Source organism: Excalfactoria chinensis, chromosome 2, assembly GCF_039878825.1.
Source record: "Excalfactoria chinensis isolate bCotChi1 chromosome 2, bCotChi1.hap2, whole genome shotgun sequence".
Taxonomy (NCBI): domain Eukaryota; kingdom Metazoa; phylum Chordata; class Aves; order Galliformes; family Phasianidae; genus Excalfactoria; species Excalfactoria chinensis.
In genome coordinates this window covers 117,138,534-117,166,078 of record NC_092826.1, presented here as the reverse complement: position 1 = coordinate 117,166,078, position 27,545 = coordinate 117,138,534, and the positions used below count along the sequence as shown (strand labels likewise).

The window sequence follows — 27,545 nt, the reverse complement described above, 5'->3', positions numbered from 1 at the left end:
TTTGTTTGCTCTGGGCTTGCCAAGTTGTGTCTTCTTGTAACTGCAGAAAGTGAGTCATAGTCATGGCATGTGCAGAAAACCCAAGGACACGTTTGTGTGAGCCTCATTATCGGGACCTGTCATGTTTGTATTAGCTGGCAGATCAGCTCCGTGCCCAACAGGACTGTAAAAATAGATTGTAGGTGTTGGATTTGGATCCAACTGGAGTTGGATTTGTGCCTTTTACTTCTTGATATCAGATGGCTACAAAGTCGCTATCCCCTTGTTCTAAGTGCCGTGCTCCAAGGGGGTGCCCTCACTCATGGCGCCTACCACCTGTGTCCCGAGGGGCTGCTTTGCTTTTCCCCCTTACTGTGCTCATAAGTCTTTTCCTCAAAGAAGGCAGCGTTGGTGGGAAAAGGGACAGAGTGCTCTCAATGCCTATTCCTCATAAATGTGGAGAAGGCTTTTTGGAGGCTGGTGAGGACAGACTGAGTGGGATATGTATGTTGGCCTTGGAAGCAGGGCCATGTTGCACTGAGGGACAGACAGAGGAGGAGGTGTTTCTTGTTTGATTAGGCTGGCTGATAACTGGCGATGGATTGGTTTGAATTGGCTTAATTCACATGTGCTAGACAAGCAGAAAGGCAAACATTGGCCAGCTCTGTGTGACACAGGATCTGCTGAGCTGCCAATGAGCTGCCATGACTCAGGGCATTAGAAAGGAAGTTGCTGCAGTCAATGGCTGAAACAGCAACAAGCCTGGGGCAGCCCCTGCTCCTGCACACCTGAACCCCTCAGTGTGAGTAGAAAACAGCTGCTAGGAGCTAAGACCCATCATCATCCCTTGTCTGTCTGCAGAGCTGACAACCAAGAACTACCAAGCCTATGAGATCTCATTAGACCTTCACATGTGGCTGAGAAATAACGAAGGCTACAAGCCTAGTTTGTTTACCCTGGTGTGTCGCTTTGAAGCATGACTGGCTCCCAGCCAGCTGTAAACCTTCATGCAAGTGGCTGGAGAAAAACCAGACTGGCAGTGGTTGAGGTATCTGGTCTGTGGATAGCCACAGTGCCCATAGCATTGTGCCACGCGTCCACCTTGTGCCTCGCTCTTTGCCCTTGGCTCCATGTGTGCAAGATCTCCAAAGCAAAATGTGGAATTTACACCGTATCCTTTCAGGCTCTGAGGAAACTGCAGCCTGATTCTCACCCGGCATTGCTCATGAGTAAGGACTCCTGCCAAATGAGCATCAAGCTCACTTCTAAGTCCAATGCCAGGGTGCAGGAACAAGAAGTTTATCCTGCTCTATTACTTTTTGAGCTCGTTGGTTAATTCGATTGTTGCTACCCCTCCTTTTTTATAGTTCAAAACTGCCATTTCTTTATTTCAGAACCCTTGTTGCATGCTGAGGTCTAGGAGATGTTCGTACATCCTCAGAAAGTATGGGCAACATTTTCCTTTGTGATACTTTTAAGACAGAAGAAGATAAACTGGGACTGTGAAAACGTCCAGGACTTCATAAATACTGGAAACCAAGTTTTTAGTTCCAAGAGTTGTGGGAGGGAAGGATTGCTGAGCAGGGCACGTTTTGGTGGTGGAATTCCTCTCTTTTATGTAAACAGGGCTTGGTGGAGCCTGTCAGCACAGGGCCAGGGCTGCAATTGCTGCATGACCAAATGGTGTGCTTCTCGTAAATAGTTCACGTGTGGCCATCCAAAGTGCAGCTGAGGTGATCACAAAAAGCAGTGTTGTCATTTCCAGATGTATCTTAGAATCACAGAATCACCAAGGTTGGAAAAGGCCTCCAAGATAATCCAGCCCAACCATCCACCTACCACTATATTTCCCCACTAAGCCATGTCCCTGAATGTGTCTTGAACACCTCCCTGAGCAGACCATTCCACCATCCGAAGCTCAGTGGCTGAAATTTTCTATGTACAGATAGATAGTTTAGATCACACGCACAATAAGAGGGATGCGAGGCTAACTGAGAAGTGTGGTAGACCTTGTGAAGTGTCTGAAAATTGTGGCCAACCATAAAACCTTGGCTTACAAGGCCAGAGGGTGGGTTGTCCATATGCTGAAACTACAGCACTGTAGGGTTTCTGAGTACTTGAGCTCAAGTATTTATCGAGAGGATTGTCCAGTAGACATCTCCCCAACAAAATGCACTTGTGTTTGCACATCTCTTAGGCACTGATGGTAATGAATCTATCCCATACCTTTCTCATTATCAAACACAAGCTGATTTATAAGCATCCTGGTGATCAGATTCTCCTGAAGCAGGGCTCTGCCATGTCATGCTTCAAACAATAGAACAATCAGGCGTGTGGTGAACAGCAGGATTCACAACATTGCTCACAAAGGTTGAAGTATTCTTCAGTTAATTGTGGGAAATGTTTGAAAATTCTATTGTACGAGAAAGGCCTGAGAGTATTATATTCTAAGATAAATAATGTACTGTATACCTTCACAGGGAACAAACCGAGACTGAAATGGTACTTGCAGCTGAACCTTAAAGCGTAGTTAGACTTGACTGGGTAAAGGACTATAGGTAAAACATGAGAAGTGTCCCTGTTGTCATTGACAATGAGTCACTTGGAAGATTTGTACAATAGCCCAGTCACTGTGTTTATCAAGATAGCTCAGTGACAGTGTTTATCAAGACAGCTTACAGGATATTATGTTTACAAGGGTGGTAAGTGGTAGAAGTGAGTATGTTGAGTCTGCTTGGTAGATTGTCCGGCAGTATAAAAAATTCCATCTAACTCAATTCAGTGCCTGATGTGACCCTCCAGAGACCTTTAACACTGATGGCATTGTAGAATTGCACTGTAACGCTATAAATGGTTACGGTACAGTTTTTAGGAAAGAAAGTCTCAATGATTCAGAACAGAAGAGTAACGCCATGGGTGTCACCTTGACTGTCACCCCCAAAAAACCAGCATGGTTCTGAGAAAAAAATAATGAAATATTTGAGACTGAAGAGCATGTTCTAACTAGAGAAAGACAGCTGTTTGTTAGACTAGGTGTTTCGGGGCTCTTTCTAAGGTGTTTCTATTTCTCAATCTTTTGACACCGAAAAGGCAACATCAGCTTGTCTGTAATATCTGAAATGGGCTCCTGAGCTTTTGGCAGGGAGGACACGGTCTTTATGGTGCCCTCAGGGACCTAATATAGTTAGTGGCTCTGCCTGGGGTGTTGTGTCCCATACTGGCCACAACATGTCAAGAGACATGTTGGGAAACTGGTCTGGGAGAGGAATACCACAATGACAAAGGTCTATGAGGAAAGACCGAGGGCTTGTCTGGGTAACCTGACAGCAGCTGACATGCTTGAAGGAAAGGTACAGAGGCAGTGGAACCAGGCTGCTCTCTGTAGCAGACATTATTAGAAGAGGCAACAGGGACAGGTTGTGCCTTGAGAGTTCCAAGATGGCATTTCAGGAAAAAAAACAGTTGTCGAGTTGCCCAAATGCTGCTGCTTCATCTATAGAGGTTTTCAGTGCTCAGCTGGACAAAACCTCAGCTGACCCAGTCTAGTACTGGTGACCATCCCACTCTGGGCAGGGGGCTTTCTGTGACCTGTGGACAGATTTCATGGGCTACACCACGTATACTGGAAGCTGTTTGCCTCCATGTTTGGCAGTTCCCATTAAGTGCAGCTGTGTTACAGAAAGGAGGTTCCTCTCTGACTCTCTGAGGCATCATGCAGACCTAGGTTACCAGAGGCTTGAGAGCTAACCACAGAAACCATAATAGACATTTGAGTATGCATTCATGGCTTGAAGAGAGACACACTGTTAGCAAAGGAGAAGGGCCCCACTGCATGTGGCTGCTGATAATGTGAGGTGGCCGGATCACCTGGAGCCCACAGCTACATGCAGCACCACAATACCGCAAATCCAGCCATAACACTTGGCACATGCAGGACACTTGCTCTGAGTGGTAAACCAGCAGCTCTCAGGGGCACTGCATGCCCTTGAAGTCCCGTGGAATTGCTAGTGCTGGGTTAGTTAGCACTGGGGAGCTCCTGGGCTGGGACAGATGTTGTACAAGCCTTGCAGGGCACAGAGGCTTTGCTATGCCTTGCAGGGATGAGGCCACCACAATGGAAGTAAGGAGGGCAATGGGAAGAGTGGCAGTAAGCTGGGTGCAGCAGGTGGTGCCAGCACTATTTGGAAGAAATGCTCCCACCCTCACCCTGAACCCATCACTCAGTGTTCCCTGGTTCATGCCATGGTTTCATCCTATCTATGGGAATCGGGATGAAGCATGGATATGTTGGACGTGACACCTGCTCACCTCCTCTGAGAAAAGAGCAGCTGGTTCTTTCGGTTCTACATCAGGAGATAAGCATTGAGCAATTCTGCTTGGCGCCATGGCCTGCTCTCAGTGCGTGTGCACGTCCTGAACATCAGCCAGGGTTTCTTGTAAATGACAGCAATGCGAGGAGCAGCGAGCTGTGCCCCCAGGGAAAAGAAGACATTACAAATTCCACGTTTTCTGCTTCCGAGTGAGATGTTCCAAGTGACTCGATCCCTTCAGGACATTCCTAAGTTAGGCAACGGGCAGGCACGGCTGTCAGGAACCAGTGCTGCAGGAAGATGCTTCCTAAGAAATCCTAATGGGCCTGGAGCTGTTCCAGCTGCCGATCTAATTGAGAGCTTCTTGAGCTGCTTTGAAGGACTACGACCTGGCTCTTGCAAAGAGGTGCGAATGGGAGTGTGCTGCCTCAACAGCTTCTCAGGTCAAACAGCTGTAGGTCCCCAGATACAAATCCCACCATGCTGTGCCCATCCGTACAGCCACACGTGGTGCGGGCATCCCCCACAGCTGTGCAGCCCCTACAGGAAGAAATGTCACTTGAAGAAGCTGGCAGGCCAGTTTCTGTTTTCTCAGCCAGACATGTGCAGCCAAACACATATCCTGTAGGTGGGAAGGCATTCAGTCAGTATTTTCCTTGTTCTCTGAAACTGTTTTAAATATATGGATAAACTATTTATCGCTGAGTCAATATTTATGCTGTTGATTTCCTTGCCCTTGCCATTTATTTTTATTACAACCTTCTTCTGCTCCTTTTTCCTCGTGCCTTTTCATATTGTTTGCTGTAGGTGTAGGCCGTGGATGTGTGTCCACACTGCAATCAGTCAGCGTGGCCGCACATGCACCCTGGAAGCTGGTTCAGGGCTCTAGGGTGGAGTAATGGCCCTGCGGTGCTGCACCCGCCCCACTGAACCCTTTCCAAGGATGTCCTGCATGCTGTGGCCGTGCGCAGGCCTTCCAAGGGTGCAAGGCCTTCTCTATGTCCTGGGTCTCCTGATGGGGTGGAGGTGTGAGGAGCAGGTCTGCGGGTTAGGATGGGAAAGGGGCCAGCGGTGTCTTGCAACAAGGGGTTGAGAAGGCCGTGACTTGCACTTGGCCGTTGCCCACCGTCTTCTCTACCACAAGGACAGGGGCCACAAAAGCAAAGCTGAAGCAGCTTCCTCCTTGTGTGGAGCAGAACTCAGGCTGGGAGCCCCTGTCCCACGTCACAGCAAGTGCTGATGATTTACTTGGGCTAAAAAAGGAACAGTTTCACAAGAGAGGAAGCTGCCGCCCAGAAGAAGTGGCATGGCAGAGGTATTTTCATCAATTCTTGCACATAATTCTAAAGAAGCATCTTGCGAACAAGTGACACTTTGACCTGAACTAATTTAGTCAAAAACGTAATGTAATCCTCTCAGCACTGCAAGGTGATTATTTTGGTGCTTCCGGTGATTTTACAAGAGTTAAGGGTCACGCTGCGCAATTCTGACATCCCGAGGTCTATTTCTAGACAGGGTTGCCCCATATGCTGCGGCTGCCCTTGCCTCATGCAACACAGCCAGAGAAAGGTCTTCAGAAATAACCAGAAGAGTTGTGTTAGCACTGCGTCACTTTGGCTTACTGTTAAAGCAGCTCTTTTCCTTCAGGGCTATGCAAGAGGTTTTTGCCTGAGTAAGGATTACAAGGCCATAAACTGATGTGTAGGATGTGTGTAGCCTTGTCTCCATTTGAGGCAAAAAACCTTCCTTGCCTCTGAAGGATGCTGGGTTGGGCACAGGGACAGTTTTCATTCCTGCTGGAGGTGAATGCCCAAAACTTGGCACCCAAACCCATAACATTAGGTCCAAACATTCCTTAAGGGATAAATGAGAGCGAAACAACGGAGTTTCCATCGCAAGCTTATGGGTATCTATTACGTCTTAGTATTTGCTAATGAGAGACTCATTATGAATGAGCTGTGGCCAGATGCCTTGGAATTGGTTACAATCTGGGCTTGGCCATCTTGCATCAAGCCCTGACGTCCGATCGGCTGCCACAAGTCAGCTCATGTCAGGTTAGAGGAGAATCTGCCTGCTTGGAGGACGGGATGCCTGCAGGGCGTAGCTGACAGGACACTGTCATGGCCTGTGCTGAAAGGACATGAGTGAGGAGTGATGGGATCAGCGCTCCCTCGAGAGTAACAGCAGCGAGAGCACGTCAGGTTCTTTACGTGTAGATGTGTCTCACCATGAGGAAATCCCTAAAGATGGAGGAGGCTGTGGCACTTTTGATCTGCGTTTGATTTTGAGAGTTGTTCTGGACATAGGAAATAATAATAATAAAAGAATTGATGGGAGCAACTCAAATGCTTGAACAAAGATAAAAAAACATAGGTCCGGTGTCACTGTTACAAAAGACAGCTTTCCCATAACCAGACCTGCAAGTGACTAGAACTGCAAAGCTGAAGATTGGTTTGTGCTTCTTGCTCCTACATGGCATCAGTATCTGTGGGAATGCTCTGGAAGTTTGCCTTACTCTCGTCACTTTGATACACAAAATAAACAAAACTTGGGACAAAGAGTGAGCTTGTAAATAGGGGAGCAGCCACTGGGGAATTCTGGTTTTGTTTGTTTGCATTGTGTTGCATTTTGTGTCAGCTAATAAGTTGACTTAACCTTTCTGCAGGTAAGTGCAGATAAGGCTAATAGCCTCTGGTGTCTGATTTTGCAAGCTAGGAACAGGACTGTGGGAGCTTAAGCTTTGCTGCAACGATAAGTAACAGGCTGGTGATTGCCAGGGGAAAAAAAGATCATGTTCTGCATCTGTTAATTAGAAGAGCATATTAGGGTTTTCACAAGCCTGATTGAAGTGATCAACTGTTGTAACAGTTCGGGGAAAAAAATAAGGAGGTTCTTTAACAGCAAGAAACAGAGATGGGGGGAAAAAGCCACAGTGCAGGACCGCAGCCCCCTGCCCACTCTGTCCATCACGGGCAAGAGGAGAGTGATGGCAGGAAGGAGGGAGATGACCTGCTGACAACATGGAACAAGTAAATGCGATGTAGTTGGAAAACATTCCTACAGTCCCTGTTCTCAGAGCTTGCCAGCAACACTCCCAGAGTGTATTACACCTAATAACAGCTGTTTCTGGCAGGGCAAGCTGGTACGAGGTGGGGGAGGATGCTCTCGTGTCGGAGCGTTGTGCTGTGCTCCAAGTTTAGCGCTGTCGATTTGAGATGATAACAAAGCACGGAAGAAGGTAACGGGAGCAGGGAAGACCAGCAGCTGCACAAAGTGAAAGCAGAGATGAAAGCTAGCCCCTGTCTGCTGGTATAAACCAAGGAGTCCTGGAGACAGTGTAAAGGTCAACTGCCTTCGAAGACTAAGGTTCATGGAAGGACAGAACGCACACCCACCTGATTTCAGCAGTCTTTCCTTGAACTCTGAGGCTCAGAGGATCAGAACGTGCATCTCGTTGAAATCAGGCTTTTGCAAAACCCTACGGAACTAGAATACACACCCTGACTGTACTGACCCTCCAGCACATACCGATGCAATTCCTTTTTCAGGAGCAAAGCGTTACTGACATCAGCCCCTTCCTGTTTGCAAAAATCTGTAGTTTTTGCTGTAAGACTACTGGGCCAAGACAATGCCTTCAACCAAGCACGGCATGATGTCTACAGCAGGGTGAGACTGGATTAGAAAGCTGCTGTCAGTGACTTCGGCTTAAGTGGATTTTGGTTGTTGCCACAACCAAATGGAAACCAGCAACGTAGGTTGTAAATGCTCAGATCGCACGTGCTACTGGTTGTGTTATTGTATTGACATCCCATTTATGCTTTACCTCACCCCATCCTAGTTCTAAACAAATTGTCTTCCACCCTCTAGGATGAAAGAAGCACAGAATGAAGGCAGTGCTGAAAGGTGAACTGCAGTTGCAGTGAAATATTCAAGAGGCAGCGCAGTGTCTGGCTCTGAAGGGTGGGTGATGCTGTGGCTATTGCGAAGGCTGCCAGCTCAGATGTTCATATAGATGTCCTGTGAGATTAGGAGTGCGTGCTGAACCCTCCGTGCCCCATGATGTGCCTGTCATGCTCTCAAGTGGGGACATCTCACTTACACCTGAAGCAAGCAGGGACCTGCTCAGAGGGTGGAATCTGCTAACTTGGCACCGAATGGAACAGGTCCTCCTAAAGCAAATACCTCGCTACCTGAATTGATGGGGAAAAATTGGTGCCTTTGAAAGCTTTGTAGGGAGATAAAGTCAGAATATCCCAAGTTAGAAGGGATCCATAAACATCACTGAGTCCAACTTCTGGCTCCCAAAAATCAGACCACACAACTGAGAGCACTGAGATGTTATTAAGGGAGATCCTACACTTAGATGTGCTACTCTTGCATCCCAAATCCTATGCTGGTGGTCAATGCACACTGTGCAACACTCAGCATTGACTGCTGCCACATAGGGGGGTGTTGGAGGGCTGAGGCTGCTCCCACAGCTGAGCTACTCCTGTGCTTTGAGGTATTGGAGGGAACATTTTCATCTCTGCCCCTGGCTATCGTGCCCGTGTCACTGATGCCCTGTACCACCAGTTGTATCCTCAATGGGATGCCTTCCTCTCTCCCTCTTTGGTCACCCCATGACAAGGAGGCAGCAGGGTCAAGCAGCTCCTGGGCAGAGACTCTCTTCAGCCAGCAATGGCTCCTGGTCCACCACATTTCTCGCTCCTTCTGGACTTAGTCTCGATCTCTTCTTCCCACCCACTTTCTCCTCCAGCCTCCACCCAACCCCACAGGGAGGGGGCTTTGCCACAGGTGGGAGCACTGGCTGTTAGTTCATAACATCAAATGTTTCTGCCCCAAACCCCGTGACAAAAATCCTGTTAAATTCCAAGAACATCGTGCTGTTCTTTGTGGGAATTCTGAAGAACTGAACGTTTGTGAGCTGCCTCTTGAAGTCAGCCCAGTTCCAATCGCCTGGATATTAGGGCAATGGTGCATTCCTGTTACTCATCTAATCCATGATTTACTATTTGTCAGTGAAGGGTCTGTCCAGTTGTCATCTGATTGTGCAAATTTACCTTCCATGTGAGGCGGGATTTAAGTTTCGCTGTTCTTCAGGGGCTGACTATGTGCACAGGGAGTCATTTTTTTTTTCCTTCCGCGGGAACTTCCTTTCTTTAAACACCACCCCTTGGCAATGGACCTGCTGACACCTCAGAGCAGGAGAGATAAAAAGGGCAGCCCTGTTCCTGCTGCAAGCACACAGGCAAGGGCAGAGGCTACTCGAGAGCTCAGAAGCCACCAGCATCTCATTCTCCTCTGGTCACGACACCGGCAGGAACCATGAGCCAAGGTACTGGTGAGCTTTATGATAACTTGCGGTACATTTGCAGCTTGGCAGGGCTCCTGCGGTGAGGGCTGGGGGTCAAGAATGCTGTGGTGGATGGGGCTGCGGGGGAAAGCATCTGGGTGCTGCTGGAGAAGTGCTGCTTTTGGGGTCAAGCTGTGCAGGTGGTTTTGAGGGCTCACTGAACACGGCTGGAAGGTGCAACTCAGCATTCGTTGTTTTACTTGAGCCTGTAGAATTCTGGCTCCACCAATGGTAATGGGCAAGAAGTGTGTTTTTTAAAAGCTTACTTACCGGGCTAAGCTGAAAGGAATCTCTTTCTTTCATACTGCTTGATTGTGTAGATTGTTACTCTTTAGAGATGGCTGACATCACCTGTCAGAAGTTGCAAAGTGAATGAGAGGGATTTATTTGGAATTCAGCCTGTCCCATGGCTTATCCTATTGTCAGCAGAACCTGCACTGACCCAGTGAGGTGCCTGAGTCACTCCTGCAGCAGCTGCAGCTGCTGGGGCCACCCCAAGCCCTGGGCTTGTTGTGCAGCTGGGCAGCGCAGCTGCAGGGGTGGCTGATGCCAAAGGCACAGCTGGCAGCAGGGCTGTGCTGTCCTGTGCTGCCCAGGGCAGGTTGAGGTTGGATATTAGGAAACATTCCTTCTCCAAAAGAACAGTGCTGCAGTGGCACAGGCTGCTCAGGGAGGTGGTGCAGCCACCGTCCCTGGAGGTGTTCAAGACCCGTATAGATGTGTCACTGAGGGACATGGGCAGTGGACATGGGGGGCGTGGGTTGGTGGTTGGACTGGGTGGTCTTAGGGATCTTTTCCAACCTCAATGATTCTATGAATCTATCATTTCATCCCTCTTTGCCTTGTATGTGAATGAGCTGGAATTTCCCTGCCAGCCTCAGGCAGCAACATCTTTGCCCTGAGATGAGTGCTCCCCTGAGGCTGGGCAAGGATGGTAAGTAAATGCAGGTGTCCAAATCTTGTTCCTTCTTGTAGCCAGACCATATACTTCCCACAGCACTTCCTTCCTGAGAAGCCCTTATTCCCACTGAAGCCAGACTGGCTAAAAAACACCCTACTCTACAATATATTTTTCAAAACTCATGACTTATGCATGGGGCCGTAAGGATGGGGCTGGGGGTCAGGTTGTAGCACCTCTGTAACAGATAAATCACGGAACTCAGAGCAAAATGTATGTCTGTACTTATTTATCTCAGAGCACTCATCCACTATAAACTTCACGCTCACAAGCCTGCAGGTGGCACAAAGAAGGCAGCCTAAGGGTAGGGATGCTTCCACAGATAGGGGATGCCTCCAGCTGGTTCCGTGGCATTCCTCAGAACAGAGAGCTGTGTCAGCTGGATCACAGATCACCAGGAACCACTGATTCCTGGGAAATCAGTGCAGGGTGGTCAGCACGCAGCCCTGGAAGGGCACAGCTCCTCAGTGTGAGACTTGGCACAGTTAGGGCACGCTTCAAAAAAATAATGAACAATTACTTGTGTTATTTTCTCTCTGTGTCCTCATTATCAACAATAGTCATCACAGAAACTATCCTGAGATGAAAATCATAGAATCACAGAGAGGTTTGGGTTGGAAGGGACCTTAAAACCCACCCAGACACAACCTCCTGACATGGGCAGGGCTGCCACCCATCAGCTCATGCTGCCCAGGGCCTCATCCAACCTGGCCTTGAGCACATCCAGGGATGAGGCATCCACAGCTTCTCTGGGTGGCTGTGCTAGGGCCTCACCGCAGAGAGTTTGTTCTTAGCATCTAACCCAAATCTCCCTTTAAGTTTAAAGGCGTTCCCCCTTGTCATATCACTATCAGATGGTGTAAAAAGTCAGTTCCTCATCTGTTTGTAAGTTCCCTTTAAGTACTTGAAGAACACAATGAGGGCTGGATATTAGGAACCTTCTCTTCTCCAAGCTAAACAAGCCCAGTTCCCTCAACCTTTCTTCATAGGAGAGGTGCTCCAGCCCTCTGATCATCTTAGCGGCCCTCCTCTGGACCTGCTCCAACAGCTGAATGTCTTTCCTGAGCACAGACTCACCAGAGCTTCAGAAAGGAGAAAGGGCAAGCAGCTCTGGTGGCTGGAGATTGGTTTATTCCAAGGAGTATCTTTCTTTTGCTTCTCCTTCAGCAAAGGGTTGGACAATTCCTGATGAAAGCTTTGGTGTCCTGTACAGCCTGTTGTGCAAAATATCAGCCCTAGACTGGCGTTGGCATGGAGCAAGCAAACAAGAAGCATTCCAAAAGGCAGCCAGTCAATGAAGGGTGATGGTTCATTTTAAGTCTGTTTACCACACCTCTGATAATTCCTACACAGCTACGATAAATATGGTTTATTGAGTAAATAGGAGGAAATACAGGGAGGCAGTAACTCGGTGCAGCTCACTGGGAGACCACTTGAGTTTGCTCGGAGCTATAGTCACTGTGCAGCAATTGCAGCCTTGATCCAGGCTGGGTTTCATGCTCCAGCCCTGCTCACAGCCCTTCTCACGTGAAGCCGTGCCCACATCAGCCACTGGCAAATCTCAGCCTCCCCAGTGCTAGGGCCGGCTCCCAGTGATGTTCACCTTGGCACTGCTGACGGTGCTGTATAAAACTGTCAAGGCGTTTTGTGACCTAATCCCTTAACCCCTCCTGCCTTTGACTCCTTTATTTCTAAGTGATCCCGGTTTTCATATTTCCTGACTCGCCCACCTCTTTATCTGAATCACTCATGAGCCAAACGCTATAGCGTTGCTACTCCCTGCTGTTTGCACAGCACTTAGCTCTAAGCAGGCTCATGGGCAGAGGCAGGACAGGGTTTGACACTTCAGAGGAAGCATGGCCACATCCTAGCACGCTCTGGCTCTCCCTGCCCCACCTGGGCAGTGCCCCAGGCCCCCACCTTACTGGGGAGCAGAGGGTCTCTCTTTGCTCTGGCAAAGATCAGCAGTTTGGAGGGCTGACTTTTGACACTTTTGGGTCACATCCAACTTGGCTCATTGCTTACGTCCCACAAGGCTCAATCATGGCTGCTGTCAGCCGTTACCTGATAATCACGACAGGCGCATTCAGTGCCAAGATAAAGGTAATAAAGTCTTTGATCTGAGAAAAAAAATCGATAGTTGGGATTAATTTTTAAGTCACCGGCCCTGGCTGTTGTTACTATGACTGCTTCTACTACAATGGCTGCTTCTACTGCCACTACTATCCCCGTTGCTTTAATATATGCAATAACAAAGAACTGTTTGTAGTGCTCAAGGATCCATGCCCTTGGTTATACGTATATGTCTATGGCTATTTATACACACATGCACATGTTGCCTACAGTGAAGGACAGTAAGGTGAGGAAGGTGCATAGCTGCATGCAAGTGCCTGTGGCATCATTTCCTTTGGCACCTGCTCCAGAACAGCAAAAACAGAACTATAAACTATCTACAAGTGTTTCAGTGCCAAGGGGAGGTTTGCTTCGTGGTGAAGCAAGCTGTGTTGTAAGAGGATGGTCCTGGCTGCTGCCAGCCTGACCCCTCTTGCCCCCAGCACCAGCACTATGAGGTGGGATGCTCCAGACCCAAAGGCAGGAGAAGTGCTATTGGTTTTTGCTGTTGAGCCATCTGTTCCTTGGCGAGCATTCTTGCTTGACCACTGGGTGCCCAGGTGTTTTCACGACCCACAAAAGCTGTAGTAAGAAGAAAGCTGTCTTTACTGACCAATATACCAATTTATGTTTTCCTGTCATCTCCCTCCCTCTCCGCAAATGATCTTTCAGACAGCGACCTGAAGGTCACCAAAGTTGACTTCCTCAAGAGCCAGAACTCGGTGCAGCACCACACGGATGCATACAACACCTCAAACCTGGTGGTGCGGCGTGGGCAGCCCTTCCTGCTGCAGCTGACCCTCAGCAGGGAGCTGCGAGCCGCTGACAAGCTGTCACTGCATTTCAGCATTGGTAAGCACTGCTCCGAGTGGGAGAGCGCCGGGCACTGCACAGCCCTGCAGACCCATGCAACTTGTTACTTCCAGGTGAAAGGCCAATGGAGCCCACGGGGACCCTGATGTCACTGAACCCCAGGAGCTCGAGGAATGTCAGCGGTTGGCAAATCGCTATCATCAAGTCCAGTGGCACAGAGGTAGGGCATGGGGCGGCACTGGAAGAAAACCCTATAGCCCCTGTCCTCTGTTTCCTTTGCCCTGTGGATTTCCATGGGCAGCCGCCTTGCCCTGTTTACCTCCCACTCCCCTACTGGGCACGCAGGATGTGCTCAGTCCCTTTGCCCCACAGCATCAGTGCCACCATGGAGGGTTGGTCATGTCATGTCCCCTCTCCTTGTTGCCTCCCAGTGCACACTGTCTGTCACCAGCGCACCCAATGCCGCTGTGGGAATATATGGCCTGATGGTGAAGACTGGCCCTAATGTTTACAAACCCGAGAAGAACGCTGTCTACCTTCTGTTCAACCCTTGGTGTGAAGGTAAGGAAAGCGGTCCAGCAAGCAGTGTGAGTGTTACAGAGCAACAGCTGCCACGGTGTAGCTTTCCAGGAAAATCTTCCTATAGTGCGTGTGAAAGCCAGCTGACAGCTAAGCAAGTGTTTTTCTTCAAGGTGATATTGTCTTCCTGTCCAGCGAGGCTGAGAGAAAGGAGTACGTACTCAATGATACGGGCTACATCTATGTTGGGTCTTCCTACGACATACACAGCAAACCCTGGAATTTCGGGCAGGTAAGGCACAGCTGTCCCCACAGCATCAATACCTCCCTTCACTCTTTCTCTGCTTGGTGTGAATTTAAATGAATCCAAAAATAGGTTAAGCCCTCGAGCAGCTCAAAGCACTCGAGTAATCCTCCAGTTTCACTGGGAAATCTCACCTGCTTAGAGTAATCTGTCTGCTGAAGCAGATTCCCCAGCCCCAGCCTGAGAGCACAGCTCAGTGGCACATTTGCCATCAGACTGACAGACCCAGGTGAAGTCTTTAGAAACTGAGAACAGAGCACTTCTGACCAACTCTTCCCCTCTGGGTTCCCCCTTGCTGGGCCAGCTCAGCAGCGGGGGAGAGGGTGGACACATGATAACATCTGATTCTGTCCCCATTGCATCATAAATGCTGTTGCAATCTCTTTGTTTGTTTGTTTGTTTTGTTTTGTTCTCCAAGGCTGCAATTTCAAATGGAATAACAAAGAGGAGCCCAGCAAAAAGTCCTCGTGGTGATGCCTTTTCCACAGATGGGCCAAAGGGCATTGCCCATAGGGCTGTGCCTGTCTTAATAGTTATTCTGCCACAAAGCAAGGAGAAGTAATGCTGATATTCTGCCAGGTTTCATTGTGTAGGATGCTTGACATCTCTCTGAGAAGGACCTAAGGGACCTTTATCAGCACCTGCTAATTAGGAATCTTTTGCCATAGTAATAGGCATAGAAGTAGGTTCATTGAATATCATAAGGGAAGGTCAGAAGTTAGAGCTAGTCCGCCACATACCTAGATGGACCTCAAGGTGACTGAGCAAAGCCTCTTTCAGAGTGGGGTGTAAAAATGCCTCCTTTTTCTCTCCGAAACAGTTTGAGGAATCAATCCTGGATGCCTGCATGTACCTGCTGGACAAAAGCAAGCTCAAGATGAGCAGTAGAAGGGATCCTGTGGTTGTATCCAGAGCCATGTCTGCTTTGGTATGGCTCTCTCAGAGGAGTGTTTTGCCCATTCGGCTTTCCTTTCTGCTTCTTGCTCTCTTTTATTTCCCTGGGGATTAGAATGAGTACAGAACTGCAGGAGAAAAGCTGGGGAGGCATTTTGGGTGGAGGGAAGAGGTGGGAGAAATGCAGCATCTCTCCATTTCCAAAGTGTGCCGCTGACCCAGCAGTTGTCCTTTAGTAGGCAGATGGTGGCCAGGCCCAACGCCGTGCTTCAGCTGCTGGTTGCACTGGGGGGCTTGCTGTGAGCGCTGGGGTCTAGGATGCTTGAAGACATCTAGCAAGAGGGGTTCCAGGCTGGTGCCAGCAGCCTTATAGGGCTATGGAGCACCTTGGGAAGATGTGGGCCTCATTCAACCTCATCCCTGAAGCTGTCTCCTCTGTGTGTGCATGGACACAGGTGAATGCCAATGATGACAGTGGTGTTGTGCTGGGAAACTGGTCAGGGAAATATGAAAATGGGACTTCCCCCATGGCATGGATTGGGAGCGTCGCAATTTTGCAGCAGTATTACAAAACGAAGAAGCCTGTCAGTTATGGTCAATGTTGGGTCTTCTCAGGAGTCCTCACTACAGGTAAGGGGTGAAATGTCTCTCTACCTGATGGCCTAATTACCGTGCTAGTAATCCAGGGAAACTTCTTGTCACGGGTGACCCCAGAGGTGCCCACCAGTGTCAGTGATTTCATAACCCCGTGTTCTGTCTGTGTTGCAGTCATGCGCTGCCTGGGGATCCCAGCCCGCAGCGTGAGCAACTTCAACTCGGCACATGACACCGATGAGAACCTGAGGGTTGATGTGTACCTGAACGAGAAAGGAGAGAAGCTGAAATGGATGTCCTCTGACTCCGTCTGGTAGGGTCAACCCTCCCTAGTCCCTGCAACGCTGCATTCCACAGCCCCAGCAGTCTTTACTTTGAGAGTTTCCCTTTGCTTTATGTTTGCTGCTGGGTAGAGAGAGAAAGCCCTGGGTTTCACAGGGCTGCACACAAATCCCCTATGAAAGCTGCCCTCTGGAAGAGCTAAGCAGAGGAGCTCACCATTCTTATCTGTAACACCTCACTCCCTTTCTTTGCAACCCAAATGTACACAGGAACTTCCACGTGTGGAACGATGTCTGGATGAAGCGGAAGGACCTGCCATCAGGCTTTGATGGCTGGCAAGCAATCGACGCGACCCCTCAGGAGCAAAGTCAAGGTAAGATTTACCTGGAAGGGCTCTTCTGCAATTCCCAAGGGAGGAAGGGATGTTTTCTGTGGACCTGTGGTCTCCAGACAGCTGTGAGCTCCTGAGGCTGGCAGCCACACTCCTCTGGTCTGAGCCCAGGAAACATTGAATGGTGTTTCTTGGCAGGCTGGAAGCCAACCCTGCAGGGCACTGTGGGTGCCTGAATGTTTAAATACACCATGTGTGTGTCATGTTTGGCACAGCAAATAGCATTGAATGTGCTTTACAGGTATTTTCCAGTGTGGCCCTTGCCCGCTGAAGGCTGTCAAAGATGGAGACGTGTATTTGCCCTATGACAGCAAGTTTGTGTACGCGGAAGTGAATGCCGACAAGGTCTATTGGCGCGTCACAGAGGAGAATGGCAGGAAAAAGTACACCAAGCTGGGTGTGGAGAGCCAGAGCGTCGGTGCCAACATCAGCACAAAGGCTGTGGGGCAGAACAGGCGGGAGGACATCACCTGGCAGTACAAGTTCCCTGAAGGTAACTGCCCCTATCCTCCAAAGCAGAGTCAAATGGGAGGCACCGCTCCTAATGGTAGCACAAACCATGGGGTGCTCCTGAGCTGAGTCTGGAGGCAGTCGGTGCCCTGACACCTTCTGCTCAGCAGCAGAAGAACAAATAAAGGGGAGGGTGGTGGCTCTAGGTGAGGGCGCTGAGATACATCTCTGAGGCAGCTGTTTTCCTTCATCAGGCTCTTCAGAGGAAAGGGCATCCATGAAGAGAGCTGTCTCCTACCTGCAGCCCTCAGGGATGACACCTCGTGCACGCTTTGCTGCAGTCCCCGTGGATGCAAACCAAAGCAACGACGACAAGGACACAGCCCAAAATGAGGTGGTCCCCAAGTCTGGGGTCCAGCTGGAGATAACTAATGAAAAGCCTCTGTGTCCTGGTAATCCCATTGAGGTGGTCATCACCGTGAAGAGCACTATGGCCGGGAGCTGGACTGTCGACCTTACCAGCTCCTGCCAGCTGCAGTCCTACACTGGGAAAGTCCATGCCAATCTTGGATATATCAAGAAGACTGTCAAGGTGGAAGGCCAATCTGGTAGGTGTGGAAATTGTGATATGTTTTATAGGCTATTTACCCCCGGGGCTATCAGTTGCTTTCTCCGTATCTTTGAGCAACCTAGGCTACACTGCTGATCCCCAGCAGCATGACTGCAATGTGCCAAACAATGCATGAATGACCAGCGAATACTTAACAGTACTTACTCATTCCAAGCATGAGTCACCCTCCCCAAAAATATACATCTATATCTTTGCTGCTAGTGCTTTCTGAGCCAGCACTTGCACCAGGGGGAGATGGGTATGCAGGGCAAGATGGCCTCAGCAAATATGCCTCACTCCACATCCACCAGCATCACTGCCACCAGTGCTGCCTCTGCCACTGATGTGCTTAAGAGCCGGGTTGTGCTTTCTGTCCCACAGAGGTGCACATCCCACTGAAGATCATGCCCGAAGCTTACATGAAGGAACTGGCCACAGTGGATGATGAAGAGCATGTCCACATTACTGCTATCGCTGAGATCCAGGGGACAGATGAGAAGCTCACCAAGGAGGTGTCACTGAGCTTCGAGTACCCCCCCATCCAGGTCCAGGTGAGGCTGCACCCCTCCAGGCTTAGCTGGGACTAGGGGGCCCCATGCAAACATCCCAAAATTAGAAGGGGTTAATGCAAGAAACATTTCTCCTTAGCAGAGCTAGCAGCACCTCCAGCACCTCTATCAGCTCTCTGATCCCCCATGTTTGTGTTTGCTTCACTTTCTTCCTCTAGATGCCAGAAACAGCAAAATTGAACAAGGACTTCACCTGCGCCTTCATCTTCAAGAACAGGCTGAATGTCCCCCTGGACAACTGCAAGCTGATGGTGGAGGGCTTGGGCATATTTAAGATGGCGACATTTGATGAAGGGTAAGAAGAGGTTTTGAGCTACATCAGCTGATGGGTGTGGAATTATATTGTTTCCTTGTCTGTTAATTCTCCTTGAGGAAGCGGTAAGAAACAGCGGTGCAGCTCTTCAACATATATGCTCAAAACAATGCCTTGGCAGCTACTCCTGAGGGTATCGCTCCCTACTTGCTGCAATTTGGTTGTAGGAGAAGGGCATAGCCATGCTAGACACATGCAGTGGCTTTTTCTTTAAGCAAAGCTATGACAAATCAGCAAATGAGACCCGTGATGTGCAATGAGCTCATGCTGGGACTGTTCTCCTTTTTCCCTAGGGATATACAGCCGGGCAGGATTATTAAGTCTGAAGTCATATGCACTCCAACGAGGGTAGGAGAGAAGAAGATTGTGGCCAGGCTGACCTCCAACCAGGTCAAAGACATTTCGGTGGAGAAGGCCATCATGGTCACCCACTAGGAACAGCGCCATGGCAGTGGACAGAAGGGGACCCTGAACATGTGACAGCTGCGGGTCACTGCCACCACTCCTCTCCTTGACTGCAGGATAGGGCTTGATGAGCAAAGAACTTCAATCCCATTAAGCAAAGGGAATTGTGTAATTGATGTAAAGGCCATACTGCTTTGATTGCAGCTGACTGTGATTCAATAAAGAGCGCTAAAATCGACAGATTCACTGTGTGACCGATGTTTGTGCTGGGGCAGGGGCTGTTTTGCAGCCTCTGCAGTCTCAACAGGCTGCCCAGACCCAACTGCTCTGGAGCTCAAGCTGCATTTTAAGCAACTCCCAATGTCCTTTCCTCTCTGCTGGCAAACATGCTGGCACTCTGAATGTTTGGCTTTAGACAGCAAAAGGAGCAAACCTGGCACAGTCTCTCCAAACAGCATTTTTCATGCATTCTCCTTATCTCTTTCACCCTCCTTTGGTATGATTTTGGGGGCGGGGTGTACATTTCCAAAGTACCTTCATCATTCCAGCACTCTCCTGGAAGAACATCATCCCTAATCTGGCTCAGGCTGCCCAGAGAAGCTGTGGTGCCTCGTCCCTGGAGGCACTCAAGGTCAGGCTGAATGAGGCATTAGGGTCCCTGTGTCACAGCCTTGCCTGTGGCATGGGGTTGGCACTGGGTGGCCATTGAAGTCCCCTGCAACCTGATTCTATTATATGAATCACAGACTGGTTTGAGTCGGACAGGATGGGACCACTTGGGTTTAACCCCCTGCCATAGATTTGTATAATAAAATCATAGAATGATTTGGTTTGGTGGGGGCTTCAAAGATCACTTAACTCCACCCTTTCCAGGTTTGCTAACCACTGTGTCAGGCACTTGGTCAGACTGCCCAGGTCATGGAGCCCCGCAGGGCAGAGTGGAGCACAGGGAACGGAGGAGCACAGGGGATGCAGCATGGAAATATTCATTCTTTATTAAGTACAATTAGCATTCGGAGGCATGAACCAGAGTTATGATTACCAAAATATATATATTTCCAAGAGATACAGGTTCTTTACTTGCATAGAAAGCCTGCTCTAAAAGACCATGAATGCTGCTCGTGGCCACTGTGATCCCACCCGCCATGGATTGAAGCCCCACACTGCATTGCTGATGGAGCCCAGCCCAGGTCCCTTTTTGGCATGCCACAGCCCGGGCTGGAGGTGAAGGCACGATGCCACAGGGAAGGGAAGGGGACTGCTTTCAATTGAATGGAAATCACTTTGGTCTCAAGCTACCCGGTGGGAGTTACACTATGAGGTGGATGCCAAGGCTTGGAGTGGAGCAGGATGCTCCAACTCAGGAGGACCTCTGCTGATAGAGATTTTTGCCATGCTGTACTGAGGCTGAGCAGGAGGGTGCCAAGGAGCGAGGGAGCACCCTGATTTCCTACTGCCAGCATTCTTCCAGCTCCTGCTCCTTTGATGGCTAAAAACATGGCAGCATGGAGCAGGCAGAGAGGAGTCCCCCCTTCATACTGCTTTCCAGTTTCAGCCACTGAAACAGCACACAAACCCACAGCTGAGGAGCAATGAAGGTAGTGGAAGGAGACCAGCCCAGCAATCAGCACTGTAATGTGACAGCTGCATCCACCCCAAAGGCTGCTTCCAATGCTGGTTTTCCTATGGGGCCCTGGAACTCCACCCTCACCCACAGGTGGGAGAGTTAACTGAGAACAGCAGCCCAAAGCTGGGGAACACCCACCAGCTGCTCCCAGCTTCCACCTTATGCACCCCCACTTCTCCCTGTAGAGATTCATGTACATCCCCCATGTCCCCGTGATGCAGACCCTGACATGCAGGCATGAGGGTTAGTGCAGAAGTGAAACACCTTCCCACGCTGCTTCAAAGGGCCAACATACAGCAAGAGGATCCCTCAGTTTCCCCAAGATGCAGCATGTTTCCCTTTACCCAATTTTGATAGACACAAAGTTCCTTATGCATTGTTTTCCACTACCTCCCCACCCCCCAAAATCTATTATTTTCACTGAAAAAGGGGAGAAACACAGGGGGTCACGGCCCCACTGTGCTCCAACCAGCCACACACTGGCCTGTTTGTTACCACATGTTCAAACTCCTTTATCACTGCCATGGGGAAAAACTAACAAAAACACTTGCAATACCAAGTGGAATTCAGGCTTTCATGAATGACTGAAAGTTAATCCAGGCCTTCCAAAACACCTCGGCTTATACCACAGCTCCTTCATCTCTCTTTCTCAAGGTGATAATTATCTTTGCTGTACGTTACAGTGCCTCAAGGCTCCACAGCTGGGGGTGGGAATCCAGGAGCATGTTGCCCTGGTGAGGTCAGTAAGGTGGGGGAGATGACAACAAGGCAAAAACAGCCAAAAACCAGTACAGATCTTGGTTGTCAGAGTGCTGATGACTGGAGCATCGCCTCTGAATGCAGGCACTGGCAGGACAAGAGGCAACACTCATCCAGCCAGTGCAATGAGAACATGAGGCCCCACGGCTCCGGCCCCACACCTGGGTCTCTCCCTGAAGGCCACATGAGAGCAGCTCGGTAAGGCAGGACACGGCTCCAAAGGGTGTGTGGCTCTCACCTGGGGTAAAACTTGCTCAGGAGATTTGCGATGCTTCTGCTGGTGCTGTACCCGACTTCCCCATAAACAGTCCCGAACTATATTCTGCACCACAAGCACCCGAAGTACAACTGAACAAAAAGACAAGAAAACCCACCCTGCCTCTCCACCACAAGCTGGTAATAAAATAACACGCACCGCCTGGATGCGTCCCTTGGCCCTCGGGAGGATGCTGTGCTACTCATGGGGCATTTGGATGGACACCTCCCGAGCCAGGAACTGCTCGATCTCCTCCTGCGTCATGATGGCGGCCGCGGGGGCGGCGGGGGTTGGAGGTGGGCTCCTGCAGTCCAGGTTGGAGAAGGGGTTGAGCCAGGACAGGGACAGACTACCGCCAAAGGCCGCCTTCATCCCCTCCCAGCCGCTGGTCCGCTCCCAGGTCGGCTTCTGCTTCTTAAGGCGCTCGATGCCCTGCAAGAAGAGGAGAGTTTGGGGTCATATCACATTCAGAACAGGTATCTGAGCTGCATCGTGGTGCTCATAGCTTAGCTACTAAGATGGATGGACAGGCAGACAGACAGAAATCCTGCTGTACCAATGGATTCATCCCCAGATGTAACATCAAAACCCCAAAATGCGACTCAGCTCATGGACAGTCCCAACCTTGGCAAATCATTTGGGCGTAAGTTGGCATTGCTTGGTAATTATAAGGCTTCGGGAAGGTCATCCCTCTTTCAAACTCAAACCTCTACTCCCAGTGCTTTTAGAATCCTTCCAGCAAGTAACAAAATACAACCTGAAATTTCACCTTATTTGGGCTTTTTTTTTTCTTTATAGTGGTTCAGATACAGGAGAACACTGCTGTATTTCTCAGGCGCTGGGAATTACTACAGCCAGACGTTGCTTGGTAATGAAAACTGATATGAGAGCATGCATATTTGGCACCAATTACGAGCAAATACTGAGGCCAATCCCAGCATGAAGGAGCACTGGGTCAGCTCCAACCCATCCTCTTCCCACAACCACGTTGACTGTAAGTGCTCAGATCCAGAGCACAGCTCAGCAGTGACGTTTTTACTCTGGAAGTCTTCTCTATGTAGAAACAGAGTACTTGGGGCGCTTGTTTTTAGGGCCCCTCCTATGTGAAGCCGGGCACACATCTTCATGCCCACCTTCCGCGTCACACATGAGATGGAGTCAGATTTGTAAGGTGACAGGGCAGAAACGCTGCTCCTTGAGAAGCAAAGACATGGGAGCAAGTTCAGTTCAAACCATTTAAATAGCGGGACACAAACCAAGCCTCTGTTCTGATTCTGGAGGTGTTCTCTACGTGCCCACAAATCATCTCAGAGCTTTGCAGGGGGAAGATAACAACGTGCAAATCTCTGTGGCACCACAACTGCGCACCCAGTGAGCCTCATAATTAACGTGGTGTTCTATAATTAACAAGCAGCAGCTTGCTTCTGCACTAAGGTTGGGGAGAAAAGCACCAAGTATGGAAAGCCTCCCTGGCCATGCCTGCTCTAATCCTGCCTTCAGGCATAGAGTCACAGCACAGTTTGGGTTGGAATGGACCTTAAAGCCCACCTACCCACCCAGGGCTGCTACCCACCAGATCAGGCTGCCCAGGGCCCCATCCAACATGGCCTTGTGCATCTCAAGGGATGGGGCACCACAGCTTCCTTGGGCAGTTGTTTGTATAACCCAGTTTGATCCACACTGCTGAAAAGGGGGATAAGGATCGTGAAGACTTCCAAGCGGCAAGCCCCATCATCCCAAACCACCACCCCATCACTCAGAACAGCATCTGCCAACCACGGCACTAAGCGAGGTCATCTCAAGGCTGTGCTAAGGGCAGCCCAGGCAGCAGCAGCACAGCAGGCAGGGCAAGGCTCTCCCTCTCCTCTCCATGCCCAGCCCCACCGATCCCTCCAGGGCACATATTTAAAACAGACAAAACCATTCAAAATCAGCTCCTGTTTCACATTCTGGCTGGCTGCCACAGTCAGCAGGGCGTGAGGAAGGTTACAGAAAGGGAGGGAAGGATAAAGAAAGGCTCCCAAGATACCTAAGTTGACTCTGTGATGTGCAAGCACAGATAAATAGAGCCGAGTGGGAAAAGAATCAGCAGGCAGGAACTGATGGTTTTACCAGCAGCTCTGTGTAATTGGCTCCCGGCCCCATCTCCCTCAGCACCCATTTCTGTGCCGTGCCATACAGGGTGCTGGGGGCTCTGGCTCGGGAGCAGCGATCTGCAGCCAGCTCTCACGGCTCAGAAGGAAGGCGTTTGGTTCTCATATGCTTGTAAAATCCAGAAGGAAGGCACAAGCAGAACTGGCAAAGACCGTAAGTCCGCCTCTCACATCTGTGTTCTCATTTCAGGCAGCTGCACCGAAGTAGAATCAGCACCTGAAATCAGGCGCTGCAGTCCGGGAGAGCCAGCAAGTCTGCCTTCCTCATGTTGGTGCTGAGCCACATTGCACCAAGTCACACTCTGGGATGCACAGTGCAAACAAACCGGAGAACACCAGTTAGTGAGGCACACAGCAGGCGCCAATGGACAGGCATCACTGCCAGCTCCGAACATCGGAAAGTCTGCCTGAAAAATACAACACTGTGCAATGCTTTAACACTTTGAGTCTGCGTGAAACCAGGAGTGAGAGATTACAGTCTTGTTTTCCCCACGATGACCTTAAATGCCAGAACCACACAAGCAACCTTCCTTCAAAATGCACAGTGAATAACAGTACATAAAGCAAAACCAGAACGTGCAATTCAGCAGTGAATTACATTGCGAGATGCATTCAGTCATTACCTGTCTGGGTGACAAAAGCCAACCCTGGTCAGACCAAGCTCAGGAAGCCATGACAGATCTCCCCAAAGCCTCAAGAAATTAAGAAGTTTTGGGTTGTTGTTTTTTTTTTTGGAAAAGTTTTATTGCATTTGTTTTCCATATGGAAGCATTGACAGATTGAAAAGATGCAGCATTCACATTACTTCCAAAATGAGACATCCACTGAACTTCTCCTTCCCTGATTTCCCTCCATCCCCCCCCATGGCTTTAAAGCAGTCTAAACACATCATCATCCAAAAAAAATAAGATACGGCTTTGATTTAAACCAAGGAAAGAAAAGATTCCTTGGGATTCCCAGCCGCAGCTGTATTTGTAATTTTTCCTTTGTTTGCAATATTCTGACAGGTCTATTGGAGTCATGACCCAAAAACAGAGCAAAATTCCTGCCTGAACACAAGGTGTCGGTCACAGTTATGAATGGTTTGGCCTTACCTGTTTCTGGAATGCCTTCCGTCCCTCCCTCTTCCATCAGCACACAGTCCATGACAGCACACACGCTCCTTAGTGCCGCCATTTTAACACATACACACTGTGCGTACATGATTGACAAAGCTCTACACCAGGGTGATGCTAAGAACATAGAATCAATCTCCCTGGCATAACAACACATCCCACCAAGGTTAGTCTTTATCCGTCTGCCTCCGGGCATTCACATCAGTTTTTGAGGGCTATTTAACAGGCATTGCTCCAACAACTCATTTACCGAGACAAACACACACCAACGCAATGCTGCTGCCATTCTAAGCATTTGAAAATCAGATTCTTTCTCTTCTGCAAATGTAAGGCATTTTAAAAACCCACCAAGCCTTCTAGATGTGCCACGGTTACCCTAAGATGGCAGCGCAAGGGAGGGAGCAGACAAAAAAAAACCCAAATGCCAGAAAGATGGAACCGATCCTGTAGCTGGAAGGCAAAACGAGGGGGAAGCAGTCTTGGCAATGTTTGCTTTAAGTGCTTGAACTGTGTGTAATCACCAGGTCAACTGGCTCTCTTGCTGTGTCACGTTCTCGTCTTGCGCCTTTTGATAAAGTGAAGGGTCTACTTCCCAGTTCAAGTTCACTTCTGAAAGAGCAGCGCGCTCCTTCAGGAAGTCCAAAGGTGTCTGTGTAGGACTTGGCACTCATATGTCTTCCACAGAGCTCAGCGCAGTCAGGAGACAGCATGAAAACCAACTCAGAAGAGGTGGGTCACAACGGAGAAGGAAAACTCCCTTCACGTTAGTTATGCCGTACAGAAAGCGGAGAGAAACAAAGGCCAGTGAAGTTAACATGATTAAGAAAAAAAAAAAACAGAAAGAAGAAAGAAAGAAAGAAAAAGCAACAGCAGCAGTTTTCAGCCAGAGATATAGAATTATCTGAAATTGTGGAATACAGGGCTTTTTTTTTTTTTTCTCTGCAATTATCAGCCATTCATTAGACATAAAAAAAAAGAAAATAAAAGTTTGTCTTGCTTTTCGTTTTAAACATTCATGGAAAATTTGAACAGTAGTGCTGCAATATGTTTCTATCTTAGTGGAAATGCTGGTCAAGAATTCCTCAGACCACATACTGGTATGGGTCTGCTTTTCCTTGGTCTGGTGTTGCGAATGGGCTAAGCCATGCTATAGAGAACGGATGGCCAAATACTGCTTTCATGTTCATCCATTTTGTTTTTTTAGCCCATCTTCTCTCTTCCTTTTTCAATTGCTCTATTCCCTGAAAACAGAAATATCACATTTTCAGTCAAACGCTCAGTTTTTATAGCTCTGGGTTTGTGGAAAGGTCTACTCTCGGTTAGCCCTTATCCAAAGGATGGAGTAAGAACATTAAAACGCATCTTTAGAGCCTCTCCTTTTCTTTCCATTGCTTTATACTACTACTAATACTGCTAATAATCAAAAGATAGAAAATATTTCTCGGAAATAGAACTGCTTTAATTTTGTTCAGGCCTGGAAATTGCATCAAACCTTTTAAGACCTGCCCTCCAATTGCCTGCGTTGTCAATTAAAAAACCCCACCACATAAAACGAACTAGAAAAGCACACGCTTTAATGGCTGAAAGCATTACATGCTAACCAGACAGGGAAAAAAAAAATTAGAGGAAGCAATTCTAGGTTTGCAGACAAAAAAAAAACCCCAATGAGATAATCTCTATAATGCTCCCAGGTTCACCAAGCAAGTTCAGAAAGTTCAGATCCAACCACGGCTCCATGCGGCTGAGTCTACCTGGTGCCCCTCCATGTTTCATTAAATCACTGCCAAAACATGCATGGGCCGACAGCAGGGAGAAAAGGTTAAATGAGATAACAATTGGAGAGAAATCATTAGCATTGTTTAGTAAAGGTTAGAGGGAAAATAAAAATAAGCCACCGAGCCATCAGCTGGAACACTCACTGGGCAGTCATTCTTAAGACAAAAAACAAACAGCCATCAAAAATCTCCCCCAACTCAGATCTATGCAACCCATAAACGTGAATTGGGTCTTCCAGGTAAGCTATGACTGGCTGCCACAGAAGCAAAATTAACTGGTGCAGTCACTGGAGAGCGTTATTCTTCCATGGGTAGCGCTGGCAGGCAGATCGTTCTGTTCTTTAAGTTATGATCTTTTGCAAGGTAAGCTTCTCCTGACCTACAACACCTCTCCTGCGCTATAGATTAATGCACTGTAATACAGCCGTGTGTCTCAAGTTACCAGTTCTGGGTGCTCTGCAGAAAAAGCTCAGCCAACTGCAAGAGCTGCAGTGACCCCTGAGAATGTCACCTCCAGAGGTAAGGGCAAAATACTGGGGATCTGGGTGTTTCCAGGCAGAGGAAGCATCCCAGGGGGACAGCACGCACAAGATGGAGAAGGAGGTCTCCTGGGGACTGGAAGAAGGTGAGAAAGGTCACAACACAGTCTTGTCTCTGGAGTGTGACATAAAACTCTGAAAGAGGCCTTATCAGCTAGAATTTCACTCGGAAATATCCTGTGCTCAAAACAGACTGTTTGCCAGACCCAGCTAGCTGAAAGCGAGCCAAATTAACAGACAACACGGAGGTCTCCAAAGAGCAAAATCATTCTGCTAAGTATTAAAAAATAAAAACCAAAAACAAAAAGTAAATCAAAAGCAAAACCCCACAATGAAACAGAGAGCATCCATATCTTCACTTTTAGTTTGTGGCTTCAGTTCTTTCCCACATAAGAGTTTCCTGAATTTGAGGGGGAAACGAAGGAGACTTATTCGTGTACTTGACTATGGGAAGCAGCTTCTAAA

General features: G+C 48.9%; 2 protein-coding genes across 6 annotated transcripts in view; one reads left to right on the top strand and one right to left on the bottom strand.

Annotated features, from left to right (window-relative positions):
- The first annotated feature begins 9,476 nt into the window (after positions 1 to 9,476).
- Positions 9,477 to 19,099, top strand: TGM4 (transglutaminase 4). The gene is made up of 14 exons (XM_072329406.1): positions 9,477 to 9,624; positions 13,385 to 13,564; positions 13,639 to 13,745; positions 13,957 to 14,086; positions 14,218 to 14,336; positions 15,169 to 15,276; positions 15,698 to 15,872; positions 16,011 to 16,149; positions 16,388 to 16,491; positions 16,751 to 17,002; positions 17,214 to 17,567; positions 17,951 to 18,120; positions 18,297 to 18,433; positions 18,745 to 19,099. The coding sequence occupies exons 1-14, from the start codon at positions 9,615 to 9,617 to the stop codon at positions 18,884 to 18,886; spliced, it is 2,127 nt and encodes a 708-aa protein (XP_072185507.1). The 5' UTR covers positions 9,477 to 9,614; the 3' UTR covers positions 18,887 to 19,099.
- Positions 19,100 to 19,827: 728 nt separating this feature from the next.
- Positions 19,828 to 27,545, bottom strand: part of ZDHHC3 (zDHHC palmitoyltransferase 3) — a 29,752-nt gene continuing 22,034 nt past the window's right edge. The window contains exons 7-9 of one of the 5 annotated variants that reach the window (XR_011902965.1): positions 24,746 to 26,007; positions 23,869 to 23,953; positions 21,842 to 21,930 (exon numbers count right to left, since the gene is read on the bottom strand). Coding sequence is in view for 3 of the 5 variants with exons in the window: in XM_072330594.1 (XP_072186695.1) it covers positions 21,697 to 21,930 (234 nt within the window). In the remaining 2 variants the exon portion in view is untranslated. Of the gene's footprint in view, positions 21,931 to 23,868; positions 23,954 to 24,384; positions 26,008 to 27,545 lie in introns of those variants that run through there. The other 4 variants (XR_011902964.1, XM_072330594.1, XM_072330595.1 and 1 more) reach the window with 4 other exon arrangements.